The following is a 20,546-nucleotide window of genomic DNA, read 5'->3' on the forward strand; positions in this document are numbered from 1 at the left end:
CTTTGGGAAGGCTCTCGGGGAGACTTTGTTTCCAGGCCTTTTCCAGCATCTAGAGGCATCTGTATTCCTTGGTGGGGGAAACTTTTTCGATCTTCAGGCCCGGCCGAAAAGCCTCAGCCAGCCTCTCTGCCTTGATTCTGACTCTCCTGCCTCCCTCCGTCCCTTACAAGGACCCTGTGATCACACTGGACCCACTCAGATAACCCAGGGTCATACTCAGATTATCCTGGGGTTAGGGAACCCATGTAAGGTACGCTGTGCACCTGCCTCCCTTCCTCCTGTACAAGGACCCCTGAGATCGCATCACACTGGTCCCACTCAAATAATCCAGGATCCTAAGCCCTTTGGCTAGGGAAGGTACCGCATCCCCAGGTTTTAAGGATGAAGACATGGACATTTTGGGGTGCCATTGCTTTGCCCATGACCGCTAGCACAACGTAGAAATGGAATTTTAACTTGGGGACTCTGTAGTCATCGACTGGAGTCCTTTCTTGCTTTGGGAGTTGAGTTTCCCAGGTGGCAGCCGTAGTTCGTGGCCACCAGGCACAGCTGGCATGTGCCGTGCACCGTAGGGAACACGTCGTATTTTTTCCCACCACCGTACATGCTATCCTGCTCGCAGAATTTTCAGTGACTCCATGTCATTAGAGCAGTTTGTTCTTCCAGATTTCCCTCTCCATGGTGGACATGGGAGAGCGTACTGGAAGGAGCCTTCAACCAGGCTTTGAAAAGACACGCGTCTCCCTGCTGCTTCTGTGTTTGGTCTTCCAGGGGGAAAAGCCAACAACTGGGAAGGCGGTATCCGCGTCCCCGGCATTCTGCGCTGGCCGGGGGTGATCCAGGCTGGGCTGCAGATCGATGAGCCGACGAGCAACATGGACCTGTTTCCTACGGTGGCCAAGCTCGCCGGATCGCCGCTGCCCGAGGACAGGTACTGTGGCTCACACGCACTTAGGGTGGGTTTGTGTGCGTGACGCCGTGACCGTCCACGGCCGGCCTCGTCGTCCACGTCCAGTTCGGGGACGGAGCGGTGGAGCCGCTGATGCGGAAACACCATCTGTCATGTTATCGCAGGAGGAATTCGGCGGTGAGGTGTGGCGTGCATATGTGGTCCGTAGCTCGCGTGAGCCTTGTGCTTTCAACGTCCCACCGATCCCGGGTCCTCTGGCCGTCATGGGGCCGCTGGGCAGCCGCCTCTTTGACCCACCATGCCTGGCTCCCTGACCTCTGCTTGGGGGCGCTCTCCGCTGCTGCAGGAAGCAGCAGCGAGGAAGGCAGCCTGTTCCCCGTTAATGGCCCTCGCTCCCAGCGTGTCTTCCGTTAGCAAGTTCTCAATGAAACGTCTTTCCCTTACATTTAAATACAACTTCCTAGGACACGGCCGGCGGTTTCTTCTTAAGTGTTACTGCCAGTCTGAAGAGTTGTCAGTGAGGCACACTGATTAATTGTCTTCGTTAGTTCGGTGGCAGGCCTCGCGTATGTCATACAGGCGGGCGGCAGAGCTCGATTCAGGCCAGCCGCCCGCGAACAGAGAGGAAACGGGAAACCGGAGAGGCCAGGGCAGCCCCGCCTGAGCTCAGTGCCTGCGCAGGCTTGCTCCTGACCCATCGCTTCTAAACTTGTTCTGTCATTTATTCTATTGCTTCGGAGTATCTCGCCCCACAAGCGTGTACACACACACGTGCACACACACACACACACGCCAGAGCTGAGGCAGCGTTGGACAGCTCAGCCCTGCACCAACATTGTGGTCTCATTGCCCGCCTATATCTTCCATGACTGACGAACCCAAATACTTTTTGCTTATGTGGATTCTGTCTGGCAACACTTCCCGTAGGAGCCTTCACACCTGAAAACATTGTGAACACACAGGAGCCCCCACCTGCGGACCGTGATGATGTCCCCTCCTGCCGTGAGTGTAGAGAGACGGTGCTGTGCGCTCCTGCGCGGGCCGTAGCTCAGGCAGAAAGCATCTGGTCTTCTCGGGAAAACAGTGCTGGCCTCGTGGGGCCCTTCAGAGGGTCTTGGGGGTCCCTGTGGGTCTCTGGGCCACAGTCGAGGAGCATCTGCTGCCGTGCCTGAGAGCAGGGACCGTGCTTGGGTTCCGATCTCGGCTTCTGCGCTAGGTCCGTGTTTCACATCGTGGGCCTGTGTTCCACATCCGGAACGTGGCTTCCCTAAACACGCCGACCCTGCAGGCTCCGTGGGAGGCCTGACAGCATGAGAGCACGGTAGCAGGTGAACCTCGTGGGGTTCCAGCACACACTGAGGGTGAAGGAGTATGTGGCTGCATTTCTGTCTTCTCCCACAGTCAGAGCTCATCCGCAATCCTAGAGTCCTGACGGGAGAGAGCTGGGCGGCACTGTAGTCTGGTCAGCCTACGTCTTCGCTGCCTCCAGGACAGACGGAAAACGGGGCTGCAAGAAGTCCTAAAACGCTGCTCGGTGTGAAGTCGGACATCCCACGCCGTGTCTCACCTGCTCTTGTTCCTACACTTGGAGCAAAACTTCCTCTTGCCTTAAGCAGCACACACAGTGTTCAGGTCATTTCATGACTGACCTTTCCCTCTGAGCGCTCATAGGCTTAAAATGAGCAGTGCCTCTGCCTTCCCGGTCTCTGTAAATGGGTTTCTCTGCTCTTCACGGAAAGAGAGGGGCAGGGAAGGGTCAGGGGCAAAGCGGAGAATTCGCTGAGGGGAACCTTGTCTCACGCGTCCTGCCCACGGCCGTTTGACGGTCATGGAAGTCACTCTGTTTCCCTTCTAAGTGCCCAGTGAAGACGGAGGCGGCCTCTGTCTTTGGCACGCCCAAAGGAGTTCCCGCAGGAGCCGTGACGTTGCTAAGAACCCCCGTTCGCAGGAGCGAAGATGGTTCTTGTGGATCTCAGTGACCCGTGTAGACCCAGCTCGGGGCAGCAATGCTGGCTCTGGAGGGAGCTGACGGGCCCCAGAGAACGCCACGTCATCCTGGAGACGGCGCAGAGCAGGGCACGGAACTTGGCCTCCACATCCTCCGTGGACATAGAATCAGTCCCACGGTACCTGATTTAAATCATGTCACCAGCCAGGTCCAGAAAACATCGCCCTGTGCCTGTCCGGGAGACGGGGAACATCCAACGTGGCGATTCTTACCCAGGGTGGCTCTGTCGCCCAGCAGCCGTGGACCGGGCCTTGGAGATATTTTTGATGGTCTTGACTCAGTGTCGCTGGCCTCCAGAGGCCAGGGATGGCCCCAAACATCCTACAAGGCTCAAGACGGCTTCCCACGACAAAGAATAATTCAGCCAATACGTTAGCAGTGCTGGGGGTTCCCAGACGCTGGTCTCAGGTTCCCCGCTGCTCTTTTACAGAAAATGTCATTAAAATGCATTCACATCGTCATTTTCAAGCAGGGCTTGAGAATCCCCTTTTACAGAAGGTGGAACACTTATGTCTTCTCTTCCGGAAAGAAAATAAAATTAAAATGTAATTTTTTTTTTCCAAGTTAAGAAAAGAAATCAGTGCTTGAACGCTTGGTACCACTTTGGTGGGATGAAGACAGGGGAGTGACTTGATTCTCCTGTTTAATGTCGCTGCCCAGTTGCTAGGAAATACAGAAGGGTAGGTGGTTGGAGTCAGGGAAATAAAACTAGTTCCCCTGCATTTTGGGGAGTAAAAGCTGGGACTCGTCCTGTGCGCACCGTCTCGTACGAACAACCTTCCGTGATATTTGACTCAGCGAGTTGCAGGATTGCAAAGGGAAGCGTGTTTGATGTTTCAACCTTCTGGTTACTTGGGGTTTCCCTTCGTTTGGGACAGATGCACCTACCTTCCCCTAAAAGTGTTTTCTTCACTATGACTTTTTACATGGAAGAAATCACTTTATTTTCAGTATCGCGCCGGTCACTCATGAACTTTGTGACCCAAATTAACCTCTTTGCCAGTGCCCCCATGTTGTCTGATTTCCATCGCCTGACCCACAAAGCTTTCCTTTGTCGTATGGTCCGCAAATCCGAGAGCCGGCCGGGTACAGGCGAGGACATCTGGGCAGACGGTTCCCTGGCTCAGAGCTAAGACAGAAGCCAGGAGGAAATGACATTTACTGGAGCCCGAGGAACGTCCCCAAAATGCGCTCTTTGCTGTGACGGGAAGGTCGTCCCCGTGGTACCGAAGCCGACCGGAGGTTCTGAAATGCACAGTGCTTGGACACGGATGCTTGACCTCGAGACCGTCGACGTGGCACAGGAGCCCACGGGGGAACATTCCTACCTCTCGCTCCGCATGAAACAGCCTGTCCGAGGAACAGGCATGTCACAGAACCCGGCGGACGCTGTGGAGGCGTCCGTGCCATTTCCTAACGGGGCCCTGTGTGCCCGCGTGCTCTGAGAACTTGAACGTGTCGGCAGGCGAGGCCGGTGGAGGGGACTCTGGAGAAGACACAATGATGCTTTGTGTCATGTCGACAGAGCCTCGGCCACGGTCCCCCGGGTTGAGACGTCGTGGGACCATTTCCATACAGATAGTGTCAGCGGTCGTGGGCTGTCTCTGGGTCACGGCCACGGCTCACTGTGACTCGCACACGCGGTTTAAAACCATCCCCAGGGTTCCGACGGCCCAGGCGCCCCTTAAAAGTTGAGCATGTGCAGTGTCCCTCTCCATTTTTTAGTGGCAGAAACGAGCCCCGTTTTGACAGGCCATATTTCTGTCGCTCTCGTCCACGGTGGCTTTCCGTGGCCATGTGATTTGTGGCCCGCTCCTAGGGAGGAGCACGTTCGGTGTAGGATATTTAAAAAAAAAAAAAATGAGCTGTAGGTCTAGGACATAGAGGTAGAGACCGTGTCCAGGAGATGAAAAAGAGAGTCTTTCCTGACTGGTCCTGGAAAGGCTCTTTCCAGGGAGGTGGTGGTCCCAGGAGGAGGCGGGGGGGTGCGGTCCTCTGCCCCCTCCTCGGGGTCACTTTTCATTTCCCGGGGTTCTCCCCTTCGGACACGTACACCGGCTCACTCTCGGGCAAGTATTCAGACTTGCATATTCATACGCACGGGCTCTTGCCCGAAAGGGATTCGAAGGAACCAAAGCACCGTGACTGCCGTTTTAGGGACAGGAAGCACGTTCCAGAGAGCAAGCCGGTTCTCAATAGAAGCATGTCTCTGCTTTGCTTCTTTTGTCTCCGCCTCTCATGGCGAATGGGAGTGCGGGCTTGGGAAGGGGACCAAGGGGGCCTTTTGTTCTTATTTTTAACTCGCGATAATAGAATCTTTTCCGTCTGTGGGCTGCTGCGGAGCTTGTGATTAACAACGAGGGTTGGGGCCAGAGACGTGCTACCCAACGGGGCTGGAATTCTAGGACGGGGGTTTTGGGGACTCCAGGATATTTAAACCTCCCGCGACGTGAACACCAATGGTATATAGCCTAGTCTGCCTTTTAGTTTCCAAATTCCTCACAATCGGGGTGACGGGCCACGGTGTGTTTTTAATCAGAGGAAGAGAACCGTCAGGGGAGTCTACATCTTTCCAAATCACTCTCTGTGCCCCGTTCGATGACGGGGCCTGGTGCTGTCCATGACTTGCGTTGGTTTAGTGGCTGGTCACGTGCGTTTCCCTCGAGGCCGGTCCCAATCCCATGACCTCGGGTAAGTTGTGTACGCTTTCCAGTTGACGTTACGTCAACTCATTGCCCCGGGATGTCCATGGTCCCAGCTCACGGTGCAGGATTAAAGGAGTTTTGACGAGACCGGAATTGGCCCCATGGGGTTGTATATGGCGCCTGAGACGGGTCCGTGGCTGCTCTTTGTGCTATCGGGGAGACTGACGCACGCTCTCGTGTATGGGAAGGAGCACTCAAGGCTTGGGATGATGGAGCCCAAGAACCGTGGGGCTGTTTCCCAGCTGATGCCTCCCTGGTGTGTCCGGCAGGATCATCGACGGACGGGACCTGATGCCGCTGCTTCAGGGGAAGACCCAACACTCGGACCACGAGTTTCTCTTCCACTACTGCAACTTCTACTTAAACGCCGTGCGCTGGCGCCCTCGGAACAGTGAGTACAACACGCCTTTCCGGGCTTCTGAGAGGTCTGCCGTCGGTGCCGTGCAGGGAGAGGAGATGGCGAGAGCTCTTGGCCCTGGAGAGGCCAGGGGATGCCTCTGTGGGTCACGGTGCTTGGCCTTGAGCTTCTCCTCCTGCCTTCTCTTGTTCCTTCTGGTCCCGCCACCCTCCAGGCACAATGTCAGTGGACCCTGGCGGTGACGAATGAGCGGCTCTTCCTCCCAGGCCGAGGAGGGCCCAGTCCTTCATGGCCCGCTGGCTGGCTGCCCGCCCGGCTTCGAGCCCGCAGGTCGCAGTCCTTCTCAGGCCGACGTGCAGCGAAACCGGCACCTCTGCTCTCGGGGGCACGTGCCTTGTGTGTGTGTGCGTTGTCTGCTCAGAAGGACTCCCCTTCTCTTGCATTTCGGGGAAAGCTCAGCAGCTTCGCAGCGCCCGCCTCCCAATGCCTGCTGCAACACAGCCCGTGCCCGCCATCTAGCGCTTTGTGCCCTCCTGGAGCTTCGCGCTGTCCCGCGGAATGGCCCGTAGATGTGTGCACGGCCCTTTCCCCGAAGCCTAGGCCGTGCCGGGGCAGGAGCCGGATTCAGACGTTGCACGCTCAGTCCAGATGCCTCTGTGTCCCCGTACGTCCCCCACTGGGTGTCCTTTGTGCCGTGTGGTTGGCCCGAATGGGCACGGAGTCCGGGTTTCTGCCCCCACTTTGGGAGTTGTGTCAGTCACGGGCATGAAGGAGCAGAGGCAGCCGGGCGGTCGACCTCGCTGTAGGGATAGGGTTTTGGTTTTGTTTTTTTTTTTTTCTTTCCTGGGTCTTTAAACTTAGAATCGCAGTGCTGCTCAGATCGCCACGAGTCGTGGGCACATGTGGAAAATGGTTTCTGCCAGCGCTGTCCGTGCGGCAAGTCACTGTCGAGGAGGGTCTCTCCGTTTCCTCTTCAGACGTGGAGAAGGCCTCCCCTTCTTGGCTCCCCGTTGAACTCGGGGTAACGTTCGTGCTGCTTTTCCACACCCCCAGTCCCCGCCGTGCACCCCACCCTTCTGCCCCGGGCTGGTTTCAAGACAAGCCTCGCCGCTCGGGTAAAAAAAAAATTTCAGCCGTCGCGTTCGCCACAGGTACCCGAACAGGCTGACGAGGTTCTGCCTGAATCCCGGGTGGCTTCCGTGCCCTGTTGCCCAGCAGACAACTAGGACAGAAGCATGAGTTCACGGTTCCAGGCCAGGAGCGTTCTGATCACTGATCTCGCCAGTGTGTCTGTCATTCCGGACGTCCGTAGGGATGCGCTTTCTAGTTCAGATGGACGGAAACGGTCAGCGTAGCCGTCGAGGGCCTGGAACGCAGGTCCTGCTTCCCAGTCGTGTTTATAAAAAGAGTCTTGCAGCACAGAAGGAGGTTTCGGGGACTCCTGGCTGGGGAAAGAAATTTGGTCTCGAACCTGTCCCGAACCTCCCAGAACTGCATTTCCCTAAAGCCGGCAACCCCCACCCCCCACCTCCATTGCCCGCGGTCGGAGGAGCCGGAAGAAATATATAGGTTCAAGGGCTACAGACACGCTTGCTGTGGAAGACAGACAGACAGACAGAGACAGACAGAAAGTAGAAGTGCATGAGAAGAATGAGACCCAGATCCCGACGGGCAGTTGGGATGAAATGTGCTTCTCAGACACGCCCCAGTGACATTTCCTTCCGTTGTGTGACCCTCGAACGTCTGCTGCAGGAAAGGAGACGGGGCGGTGTTCTGGGGAGGGAGGCGTCCCTGCCGCAAAGGGGTCTGGACGCCGGGCGTCGTATCGGAAACGTGGCCATGGTGCTTGTCCACAATCACCACGGTCCCTGGCTGTGGGGCTGTCTACGCAGTACGTCGCCGATTTCTTTGTTCTCCAAATACTTTTGAGCACCTACTAGGGGGTGCCCTTTGTGCTAGGACGCGTGCCCGTCCGTGAACAAAACTGACCAGATACCGTGCCTTCGGCGGTTGCACAAGGCCTGAGCCATGAGATTTACGATCGGGGTTGAGTTGGTGGTGGGAGCCAGCCCCCGCTCGGTCGGGAATGTTTGCCGTGTGCCGTTCAACCGGCGCCAACTTCAAGTCCGTCCACATCAGGCGTGTTGGCCCCATGGGACTCGGCGGACGCAGCCAACCCAGGCTTTGTGCCGCTCTCAGAGAGGACTGGCTCACCGGCAGGTCGCCGCTTGCGGGGAATTAGCCCCGACCGTGCGCGTGTCGTGAAGGTCCCGTTCCCATTTGTCCTGATTAGTTCGAGGCCAGAGTGTTCGAGACGCATGAAGTACTTATTTTCCAAACACTCTGAGCCGCCCTTCCGTTTCCACCCGTTTGAAACACGGATCCCTTCTAAGGGCTAGATCCAGTGTCTTCTCTATAATTTAATGATTCCATCATGATCATAACCTTATAATTCAGTTGTCTCAGCCAGTTGAGTGACATGATTTAATCATGCGCTCATATCATTTCGCCCATTATGGTGGGGAAGAACTCACCAGTGCGTTACTGAAAAAAGCCTAAGGGTTCGTGCATTAAAATGGGGCCGTCGGAGTGAAAACGGACTGTTGGACGTGCGTTAAAAGTCTTGGCTTCGGGTTTGGGCGTACGCATCCGTGCTGTTAAAAATTCGGTATCATGACAGCTTGATTTTATGGATCAAATTGATCTTAGAAAGGAGGCACCTACTGAGCTCTGGGATTCTGTTCCCGAATTCCAAGCTTGTGAACGCAGCGTATGAAATAAATGCTCACGTGAACGGGGGAGAGCCTCCAGCCCAGCCAGACCTGCAGAAACCCACGGGATGTGGTTATCCCGATGCTGAACCCAGAGGGCCTCACAATTCTGGCTATGTTTTCAAGACCTTTTTTTCTGTGATTTTTTTTAAAGAAGCATCTGTAAAAACATCAGAACAGAAACACTGTAGGATAATAGAATTCCTTCTCAAGAAATGTGTTCTTACCCAACCTTTTAAAAGGTGCCTTCTTTCCAAAATAGGGGATAAGGAAGGTTTATTCTTATTTAATGATGTAATCTTGTTTATTATTAGGATTTGGGTAAGGAATGTGCAGATTTCGTTAACTCCTCTCTGTTTCCCATGCCTCTGTAGGACATAAGCAAGGTTTAAAATCCAAATAGCACAACGGCGGTTAAGGAAAGAAAAGTGCTTGCTTTGTGGACCATCTCAGTTTTCCACATTTAACAAGTTCGATTTGCTCTAAATTGCACCCAAGAAAAGAGAAAATATGCACTAGTGGCTGCTTATGCCTTCATGGCTTCATGGTTCCCCGGGGCTGTGGTTGGCTTGCGTCTCCGTTACTCATCCCGCTGGAAGCCCTTCCCCGTCCGATGGCCGGACATCGGATCTCAAGGGTTAGGACCCGGACGGTCGAGGCTGTTAGGACAGCGGCTGTGGCATTTTTGCTGCTAGGACCTGCTACGGATGTGCCCGTCCTTCAGGTGACCTTGAGCAGGCTAGCTCTTGCCCTCTGCCGGGACTCATGTGGCCAAGGGACAGACGGCTGTACCTGGAGGGATGTGTGTGAGCCTCGGGCTTCTGGAGGGGACAGCACGCGTGCGGTCCGCCGTGGCCGCACAGACCCGATGGTGCCCCACGACACGGCGGCATCCGGGGGCAGCCTCTGACGTATGAGGATGGACAGGGCTGCCCAGAAAGGACCCGACTTGAATTTCATTTATTTTCTCTCATTAGCGCTCAGACTCCCAGGAACGGGCTGCACTTCCCGGCTGTTCATTTCTTTTAATGAGAAAAAAAAAAGTCATAAATGGACTTTTCGTGTTCCTCCATGGAATCCAGTCAACGTATATTTTCATATGGCACTTTCTGCCCTTTTCTGTTAGCGCTACTAGACCGTTTTTAAAGGAGGCATCCAGGGGCGTCTGGCCGGCTCAGTCGGTGGCGGGGGCGGGGGGGGGCTCTTGATCTCAGGGTCATGAGTTCAAGCCCCGCGTAGGGTGTAGCTAGGACTTGAAAATAAAGGCTTTAAAAAAGGCATCTTCTCTTCGACTAAAGATTTCGTAGGCCTGACCTAAGATTTCATTAGTAGCACGGATGAAGAAAGGGTCAGCCGTGACTTTCGTGAATTTGTGACGATAGGTCTGGCTGGCTCCGTGAGGAGAGCCCACGACTATGGACCATCAGCGCTGTAAGGTCCAGCCCCATGTCCGGTATAGGGATTTTCTTGAAAATAAAATCGTGCGGGCGCCTGGGTAGCTCAGTCGTTAGGCGTCTGCCTTTGGCTCAGGTCTTGATCTGAGTCAGGGTCCTGGGATGGAGCCCCGCATAGGGCTCCTGCTTGGCGGGAAGGCTGCTTCTCCCTCCTTCTCTTCCTGCTTGTGTTTCCTCTCTCACGGTCTTTCTGTCGAATAAATAAATATTTAAAATAAAACAAAATCTTTAAAACAGAAATGCTTACAACACCAATTTCCCTTTTATAGAGACAGACCACATCAAAATTAAATTTTCTTTCTTACGTAGCAGGAAGGACAGTGTGTTGAAGGTGCCAACACCTTCTTCGATCCAAGCGGGGAATGCGACGCGTCCTCATCTTATCCGACGTCCGGTGTTCTGCCCTTTCCAGCCTGCACACTGGGTTCGACCGTTTCACTGATGGTCTACACTGGTTTGCGCGTCTCCTCCGTGTGACCTCGACCCGGGGCCTATCGCCGTGCTCCTAGGATGCCTGCTGACGTTAGGGCCGCCTCCCGGGGTGCTGCCGTGGGGTCTGGGACCTGCCGTCTGCCACGGAGACCGTGTAGAGCCAAGCACGGCACGTCCTATTTCGCAAGTCTTTGGGTCTTTGTGGACTCTGCATCTTTGATGGACACCTGTGTTTGTTGTAGGCGGTAACAGGTTCTGTTCTCCAGTCATTGTTCATTCGTGAAACTGGTCGCCTTTTCCTCCTGGGGCCGTGGTCTGTGTTTTGAAAATAGACTTGCCAACCGTACATCTTCGCATCTGTCTATCAGACACACTCCTGCGTGCTTTGCCTCTGATACGTCTTCTACTCCTTATGGTTTACAGAGGTTTTGAGGACGTTTATGCCAGGTTCATCTGTAGCTGGAAAACACAAAGGAACAGTAGCGTCCGTCGCGGGGGGCCACTCCTTTGTCCATCTTATGAGTGATGCGTCCTGGAGCATGGTCGAGGCAGTCTTGCGTCGCACGCTCCAGGCTCCGCTCCACCATCCGGAAGGTGCAGCAGGGTCCCGTGGGCAGGGGGTGGCGGTGGTGTCCACTGAGGGGCAGCGGGTTCGAGAATGAGTGGGAACAATGAGAGGGGAAGAGTGCGGGTCAGTTTTCTCCCCAGGAGGATACGCAGACTGTCCCAAGTACACGCCACAGGCCAGAAGGGGCTCACTCGTCCACACCTGTTTTCAAAGGACGCCTGGTGGTGGAGCCTTCCTGGGTATCCGTGTGCCCACGTAAGACCTGCTGGCTGTGCAAGGCTCGGAGGACAGGTACTGGTGTCTCCCACCGGGGTTCCTCTCCTTTACAGCTGGGGAGACACAGGTGAGCAAGCCACGGCGTCGGCCTCCGGGAGCCGAGTCGATGGCAAAGTTGGATCCTCACAACAGACGTGTTTTGAGTCGGTCCCCACGTGCATGGGAACGTCTTTACCCGCGACCGTGAGCCTCTGATGCAGAGCTGGAGAGTGGGTTCTCCATGCTATCCGGCCGCCTCCCCATCTGCGGGTGTGGACTGTTTCCGGGCCTCATGCGTGCTGGCGTGCTCTGGTCTTCCCCTCGATGGCTGTGTGGTGGACCCTGCCCTGCCAGCTGCCCTCATGTCTGTTCCTCATGGCCCTCCACAGACAGGCTTTCCCGAAGGCACAGGTGGCTTGTGTTGGCCATGCCTGTCCCTCCGGAGTGCCCGTTGTTCAATGTCAAGAGACTCCAAAGTGTCCGACATCCTCGTTCCCGTATTTGCCGTTAGCGGGATGCTCCTGGGGGAGGCAGCAGAATGCACCGGGCTTCCCGTGTGCCCACGCCGGCTCTCACGAGGGCAGCCGGCTTCTTCCCCCATTCCTTCCTGCCCCCGTCATGGTGTTGTTTGTTGGCTTACCCTGCTGAGGGCCGTGCAAGGTGTGAGGTGCCGGGCAGACCAGAGATGTGGGAGATGTCGCTGCCCGTTCAGAGAGCAAGGGACGTGGCGAGACACATGGAGGGAATCCACAGACCGCGGATGTGTCGTGAGCCCTGGTGAGCAGGACAGACGCACTGACCATGTCTGCTGCGCTTCGGGAAGGCCCACAGAGTGGGCATGGTGGGTCAGCCAGGAACGCTGGGGGGGTTCCAAAGACGGAGGCAAAGAGCAGCAGGCAAGGCACTTAGCGTGCCGCGGGCACCCACTTTGTGCTGGGGTTCACGCTTCTGCTCCCGCGGACATGTGGCTTCCACAGCGGACGGCTAGTCAGAGGGAGTGTTGTGTGTTCTGACAATCAGCCCTCCGTCGGGGGCGCTGGGGTTGCTGGAAATCCTGCCTGCGTTTGGAGCAGATGCTCTTAGCTCGAGCCCTGAGCTGCGTCCTCGTTCGAGCTACTGCTGTCACGCGGGGTCCCAGCCTGGAAGCAGGCTCACCTGTGATGCATTCGCCCCGGGGCTGTACCGTTCAGGGTCTGGGCTACCTCGGACGGGTCAGGTGGGAGTGAGCCTGGGGATCGAGAGGACGAGGGGTGGGTCCCCAGTGAGTGCGCGCTGAGAAGACGCTGGTAACACCCGGGGGGTGTCCGGTGTCTGTCTGGGTCTACCAAGGGAACGGGGGTGGGGGAGGGGAGGGCATCGGTGTAGGGTGGCTGGCCCAGGACAGGGGAGCAGATGGCGTGTTGCTGGGTGTGTATCCCGGAAGTAGGGAGGTCACCGTGGGCTGGGGGCTGCTGGTGGGTTTGCAGACATCAGTAGATGACGTCCACGTTCCCGGGGGGACACGGCTGGGGTCCCGTGGGCCTGAGTCCCCCGTGGTGTGAAAACAGAGTGTTTCTGAAGTGGTTCTTTTTTTTTTTTTTTTTTAAGATTTTATTTTTATTTATTTGACAGACAGAGATCACTAGCAGGCAGAGAGGCAGACAGAGAGAGAGGAGGAAGCAGGTTCCCTGATGAGCAGAGAGCCCGATGCAGGACTCGATCCCAGGATCCTGAGATCATGACCTGAGCCAAAGGCTGAGGCTTAACCCACTGAGCCACCCAGGATGCCCCTCTGAAGTGGTTTTTAAAGGACTTGAAGGTGACCGTGTAGCAGGAAACCACACCAGAATGAAAACCCGCGACGTCTGTGTGTGCACCTTACATGAGTGATCCACGGGATCCTCCGAGCGTCCCGAGTCCGTTCTCCCAGCACGAGCGCCTCGACGGCGTTCAGCATGGGAAGTCTTGGTCTGAGTGATAAAAGCCAGTGTCCCCAAGCCACTGACATCGAATTGTCTCTACCCGTTAGGCAATTGTAGCGGGCAGGCGTATCTTAAGATGTTTGACAGGGACGGGATATAAGAGCAGAGGGAGTCCACTGGGTCTCTCGCTTAGACGGAAGCTTGATGTTCCCACACGACGCTCAGTGGTCTTTACTGGGCACCTGACTCTGTGTATCGAGGGGTTTCTACTCTCAAGGCGGTATCACAGGGCAGGGACTGTTACCCTCCACACTGTGTGGAAGCGGAGACTGTGCTTCCCAGGGAGCCGCGTCTGAACCCAGATCAGGGCCTGCTTCCCCAGGGGGCTGGTCGCCGCTACGGACCAACAGGGACCCTAATGTCAGGGACACGCACTTTGGAATGTGCCTTGGCGTCCATTGTGCACAACAGAGTATCTTCTGAACGACGCTGAGCGAGGTGCCTCTTGGTTCCCCTCCGTTCTGGCTGTAACATGGAACAGTGGGTCCTTGCCGCTCTGTTCTAAATGAGTTGGGCATCCCGTTGGGGTCCACACATTTATCTGTTGCAGCGGCGGGAGAACAGTCTTTCTTCAGAGTAGGGTGGAATTCTAGCAGTAGAAAAGACGTATTGTTTCTTAAAAATCCCAGTATTTTCCTAGTCTACGGAGAAATGTCGGAAGGAATGCATTATCAACATAATTTGGGGAGACAGGACAAAGCACAGCTATTGGCAACGTAAGGGGACACCAGAGCCTCCCTGCTTTATCACATGCCTGGGATGTCGCGGTTTCCTTGGAAACGGGAGCTCTGAAAATGTGGATTCCCAGGTTCCCGGGGAAGGAGGAGTGGGAACGAGGTTCACGTGCTGTGAGCCTACAGGCCTTAAAGTGTATTTTTATAGCTCTGAGTGGAGCAAATCCAAAATGGTCCAGGAAGCAGCAGAGAGAATAGGCCATGTTTTTTGCAAAAATGTGTAAAATTCACATTGGACAACAAAAAGGTGCATAGCCCACAGAGCATACCAAGCTGGCCGAGAGTCAGAAACACGGGTGCTCCGTTCTGCCCTTGTCCGAGCTGCGTAGCGATTCTGCCGCTGCTCCCGGGTGCGGATGTCCGGATTTCCCTGCCCGGCTTTTCCGTCAGGGCTGTGGCTCATGCGCCGGCAAGCTGGGGCAGAGGCTGTCGTGATGGGAATCTGTGAGCGTCCCCGACCAGGGATGGGCCCTCCGTGGCGGTGGCGTCTGTCACCGGAAAAAGTTCTAAGGGAAGTCGGTCGTACTTGGGGGGACACGGGGAAAAGAGGAGTTCACAGAGAGAAGGTTACGGAAAGCCACGTGGGTTTTAACAGTCTGCTGGAGAGGGTAGCCGTGCTCGAGGCACTGTGATCTGCAGGCTGGTGTGCGGTGGTGGTACGCTGGGAGGTGGTGCAGGTGTGACGTCAGCCTGTCCCAGCGTCCCCGAAGCCGAGCCTGCCGGCACCCGGAGACGGATTCCCCGTAACGTGTTCATGCATGGCCGAGGCACACAGCGTGCCCTGTGCTTCCCGCGAGTCCCAGTTGTCCCCCGGAACCACGGAGCGGCTCCCGTGCCCTTGCCTGAGTCTATGCGAGAGCAAGGTTTGCTGGGGGACGAAGCAGACACCCACGGCCGTGTGTGAAGTGGACCCCTCGGTTTATTTCCCGCCGACAATGGCTGTCTGCCGAGCAGGCCCCCTAAAATATGCAGAGTACGCAAATGCGCTAGCAGGTGCGTCGGGGGTGCCACACCGTGGGAACGACTTTGGGGGAGTTCGGAAAAGCCCTGCGAGGAAGTTGCAGAGGGGGGCGTGCTCGTTGGGCACCGGCTCGCACGGGTCAGGGGCTGCTCAGGCTGTCGCTGTGGCCACGTTCTCCACACGCAGGAAGCTGTTGGCAGAGCCCTGTCAGAGGCTGTTTGCTGAGCCCTCGGGTCCTCCGAAACGCCTAACATCCTGGAGTCAACTGGGAATCCGTGGTTTCCTAACCATTGTCGGCGAGGCAGGCTGTTCTTTAAAAAGGAGAGTGAGTATTGGGGAGATATAAGGGAACACGGACTTGGTTGTCAAAGAGCTAAATTTTTAGGGACGCCTGGGTGGCTCCGTCGGCTAAGTATCCAACTCCCGATTTCTGTTCGGTCTGGAATTCAGTGAGGCCCGTGAGTTCAAACCCCACATCGGGCTTTTAAAAAATATAAATAAAATAAAACTTAATTTTTAAACAATATAATCATCCTACTGTGGGGTCAGTGAATGCTCCTCATTTGGCATTTTTAGCAGCTTTCCTAAAAAACAAGTTGCCCTGAAATTCCAGTTCTGTGGTTTTTAGGAAAGTACAGAGCTCTGCACACGCAGTACCAGTCCCCGTTGGCCGTCCGTCCGTCCGTCCGTCCCTGTCCTCACTCGGAGGCCCCCTGCGTCCTGGACTGGCTGCCTTCAGGCTTTGTTAGGGCAGAGAAGGAAAATGTTCCCTGAGGTCTTAGCAAGAGTAAGACTGAGTGTGAGTCCGAGCCTGTGTGTGTGTCTGTCTGCGTGTGCGTGTGTCTGTCCGCGTGTGCGTGTGTCTGTCTGCATGTGCGTGCGCTTCTCGTGTCTCTCGTGCACGTCAGCCGCGAGTCTCCCTGTTCCGGAAGCTCCTGCCCGTTTATCACAGAAGCAGAGGCCGCAGGTCGAGAGGGTCGGGGAGCAGGCGGAGGTGAGCTGCGAGCTTATTAAGTCTGTTGGTCCGTGTGTGCGTGTGTGTCGGTCGAGAGTCTGCTGTGCAGCTCCACGCTGTAAAGTCTGCGACCCCCAAACGCCGACGCCGGCTGAGCTCCCCGTGCAAACACCGCAGAGGCTTTGTCTTCTCTTGCCTGCACAGCATCGCCTGGGGCCTTGGGGGTGGGGGAAGAGGAGGCGGAGGGAGAGACAGGCAGGAGGGCAAAGAGAGAGAAGGGTCTTCTCCATGAGAAGAAGACGCCTTGGGGAGCGCGTGTGCGTGTGCCTCGTAGAAGCTGTCGTTCTGCTGCTGCTACCCCCTGCCCCGTCCTTGGTGCTATGGCTAACTGCATGCTCCTGCGCGGTTTCTCCGAGCTGTGGCTCTCCTTCGCAGCGGTCGGGACGAGCCCTCTCTCCGTCCGTCCGTCTGTCGCTCTGCTGACTGAGCCTTTGCTTTCCGGGAGGAAGCCCCCCACCCCCCCGCCGGCTTCCTTCCCCTCTACGGGGACGCTCAGGATGCGTCCCGGCCCGCGCCAACCTGTGTCCTTGTGCACCGCAGGCACGTCCGTCTGGAAGGTCTTCTTCTTCACGCCCAAGTTCAGCCCCGAGGGCGCCAACGGCTGCTTCTCCACACACGTGTGTTTCTGCCACGGCCACTTTGTGACCCCGCACCACCCGCCGCTGCTCTTTGACCTGTCCAAGGACCCCCGGGAGAGAAACCCGCTGTCGCCGGCTACGGAGCCCCGCTTCCAGGAGATCGTGGACGCCATGCGGCGGGCCGCCGCGCGCCACGCCGAGACCCTGCAGGAGGTCCCCAACCAGCTGTCCCTGGGCAACGTCATGTGGAAGCCGTGGCTGCAGATGTGCTGCTCGGCCTCCGGGCTGTCTTGCCAGTGTGACCGGGAGACGGCGGCCGGGAGGGCGAGCCGCTAGGTGCCCGTCAAAGGGACGCGACAGTGGCCCGGTGCCTGCCCCGCCTCCTGCCTTGTGCACGCACACGGGGGTGGCCCAGCGGAGAGCCGGCCCTGTCGGCCTCACACCGGGAACCTCTCTCCATCTCACCGCCCCACGGCTCCGTCGAGAGCTCCCTGGTGACCCCAGGGGGGACATCAAAGTCTACAGTACCTGCAGGGAAACATGCCAGAGCTGGGGCTTCGTGGCCAAAATTCTGAGTCCTGTAAGCGTGGGAAGGTTAGGCATGTAGGAAGGAGCCGAGGGAATCACATCGATGCCTCTGCAAATGCAGGACCCTTGGCATAAGGGGCCATGATCCCTCGATGCTGTGAGGGGCGTGCTTCCCTTGGCCCACTGCTATAAGGGGGCATCGCATTTAAAAAAGCCGCAACAAAATCTTAACACATGGAACTTAGAATGACTAAGGGGCCTTCTTCACCAGTAATAGATGCCGTGCATGGCAGATTGGTTTGGAAGGCCGTGGCCATCAGTGTTATGTAGAGCACATAGTCGAAACTCTCTCTGATCGATGTACCTACAGGCACATAGTTTATGTCTTTCTTCCGGAGGTCAGAGATACTTAAACCATAAAACTAGATGTTTCACGCTATGTAGGGAAAAGGGAGAGAGGCTCCCAGATGCACTTTCTTCACGCAGCACGCTTTTTTTTTTTTTTGGTGAAATCCTTCGGGAACCAAAATCTCCGAACAGTCTGTCCTGAGCGGATGTCCGTGGCATCCCTTATAGTGTTATATCTGGGTTTTACTGTTTCTTTGGCGAATGGACTGTGTCAGAGAAAGGCTACCTCGGGGACACGGTCGCACGAGGAACCCCTCCCGGTGCGGTGTGGAATTACTGGCCTGGGAAGTGGGCTGCTGGGCCGGGTGGACTCGTAAGCACTTCGTGACCCACGCACAATATCGGGATAGCTTTAGTTCTTGCAGAATGTGCTAAGACCGCAGGAGCTCGTCTCAGAACCTTTGTTTGACGCTGGTGTGATGTAAGAAACACGTGTGGCTTCTCTCTCCAGTGAGACGTCCCGTTTTGTTCTAATCCTGCTTCTTCCAACATCAGCAGTGCAGGACAGGGCAGCGGCTGGCCACGGGCGGGGTGGGTGGGCACGGCTCCGTGGGTGGAAAGGCCTGAGTCTGCACCGCCAACCCCCACGGAGGAGAGTACGCCCCTAAGTATTAGACACTCCTGGCCCTCGATCAGACACCAGACCTCCTCCAACAGGATCACGCGGCCCTTTCCGGTCCGTGGAGAGGAGCCATACCTGTCCTGTTCCTCTCTGTAGTGCACGTGTTTGCTCCGTTCCGGGAGACGGCAGACAGCCGGAAACCTGGACCGCGGTCCCCGTGGCCGTGTGGACACTGCCTGTGCTCTCAGGCACACTGACCACGGGCCACATGTCTCTCTACGTGTCCCCCACCCCAGGAGAACTCCCAAGATCCGACAGTATTCCCGCAGTCCCTCTTGAGGTCCGGGATTTCACATTTCGCACTTTGCTTTGCTTTCTCTTACAGTCGACAAGGGATGTTGTTAGCCTCCCCTCCCCGGGAAGGGTTGAAACATGTCGAGCAAACAGGTGTCTTGCTTTTCGTGGGGATTTCGAACTCCAGAAATTGCCGGGATTCTGTCCCCTTGCTTGGCTGGTGTTACTATGCCAAAACTATTTAAAACCACTGTTACGGACTTGTGTTTTACGCTGATGGTGTGTATTTAAAGTTGAGCACCCTCAAGGCAAGTGGCCTTCTCGACAGCATTTCCGGGGGTGGGGCTGTGTGTTCAGCATTGAGTGAGAAGACGCAGTTTTATCGATTCTGTGACTACGTATGTAGGTGAAGACTTGTCCCGTCTGTACAATGTGACCAGCCAATGAAGGACACGTATACCTCTAGAAATAAAATCAGCTTTAAAGTATTTGCCTCAGGGATGCCCGGGCGGCTCCGTGGGCTCGGCGTCTGCCTTCAGCTCACATCGTGATCCCGGGGTCCTGGGTTCAAGCCTCACGACGGGGACCCTGCTCAACGGAGAGCCTGCTTCTCCCGCTGCCTGCCGCACTCCCTGTTTCTGTGCTGTGTCTTTCTCTCAAACCAATAAATAAAAATCTTGAAAAAAAAATTGCCTCAAAATAACGTAGATGACCGTTACGAAGCAGGGTATTGGAAAATCCGGTGTGTACATGATAAGCGTAATTCCGAGGTTTCAGCCCACTTGCCCTGTGAAAGTTTGGCTTGGGATGCACAGCAGGAAATTGGAATTCTATTTTCAGCAGACGCCTAGCAAACCTCTTTTATGACCTAGTCTGTGTTGTTTTTACGAGGTTGTGTGAGCTGCTTGTTTTCAACGCACCTCGTGGGTATGACCGCTTGAGCTGTATGTCCCAACCTTACAGGGTTTTGGAGCTTTAAACGAATTCTTTTAAAAGAAAACCTATCAGGGCACCTGGGTGGCTCAGTGGGTTAAAGCCTCTGCCTTCGGCTCAGGTCATGATCCCAGGGTCCTGGGATCGAGCCCCGCATCGGGCTCTCTGCTCAGCGGGAAGCCTGCTTCTCCCTCTCCCACTGGCCCTGCTTGTGTTCCCTCTCTCGCTGTGTCTCTCTGTGTCAAATAAATAAAATCTTTTAAAAATAAATAAATAAATGAAATAAAAGAAAGCCTCTCTATCTGTCGCATGTCATAGATCTAACGTACCAAGCAAACAGGGACGTACGGACGGGTCTCTTTTCCCAAGGCCTGTAACCCTGCCTCAAAAGCTGAGCCCCAGGCGCCGGCGGCGGTCAGCTTCCAGGAAAGGAAACACGTCGCATTGCCCTGGAGGACGGACGGCGGAGAGCGGGGGAGAACGTGCAGGGAAAGGACGCGGTCCGTGTCCGAGAGACGCTCTCTGTAATGACACACCTGCTTAAGGTTTCTGAGAACCTCGTGGCAGGGTCCGTGCGAGCTGAAAATAAAATTTTCCTTGGCAAGGACACGTGCTGTGCCTTCTCGCGTGACTCGATGCAGCGAGTCTGGAGGGGGGGGGGGGGAGTTCGCTGTGTGGCGCGACGGGGCACGGTTCCGTTGGAGCAGTCCTGATCCCGAAGCCGCAGGGAGGGGACACAGCGCAGAGCCGGGCACGAAACAGACCAGCCCCGCCCCTCTGATCAGGCGGGCGCACCGCCTCGGGCCTCTTCGGGGCACGTGGAAAGTTCCCTAATTCCTTTTAAAATCAGAAGGAAGAGGATGGACCTCGAGGATGGACGATCTCACGCACTTGTGTGCCGACACAGTCGTAAGAAAGGAATCTGGGTGTGTTTCCATGTATTTCAGGTCTGCACACAGCACGCCATTATCTTAAAACGGATTTACTGTGTTTTCCCTCCGCGGGCACGTCAGAGTCTCGAGTGGGCCCACATGTGGGGGACACACCTCTTGTACTCATGAGACGGGCAGCGGGGAAGTCTGCGGAGTCGAAAGAGCAGAATGGAGAACGT

General features: G+C 56.0%; 1 protein-coding gene across 1 annotated transcript in view; it reads left to right on the top strand.

The window, feature by feature from the left end:
* The window catches only part of STS (steroid sulfatase), a 124,722-nt gene extending 105,163 nt beyond the window's left edge, over positions 1-19,559 (top strand). The window contains exons 8-10 of the mRNA XM_004768287.3: positions 772-931; positions 5,893-6,014; positions 16,673-19,559. Of these exons, the coding sequence (XP_004768344.1) occupies positions 772-931; positions 5,893-6,014; positions 16,673-17,046 (656 nt within the window). The 3' untranslated portion in view covers positions 17,047-19,559. The remainder of the gene's footprint in view (positions 1-771; positions 932-5,892; positions 6,015-16,672) is intronic.
* Positions 19,560-20,546: the final 987 nt, after the last annotated feature.

Source organism: Mustela putorius, unplaced genomic scaffold (genome assembly GCF_011764305.1).
Source record: "Mustela putorius furo isolate JIRA1106 unplaced genomic scaffold, ASM1176430v1.1 tig00003836_pilon_pilon_pilon, whole genome shotgun sequence".
NCBI lineage: Eukaryota > Metazoa > Chordata > Mammalia > Carnivora > Mustelidae > Mustela > Mustela putorius.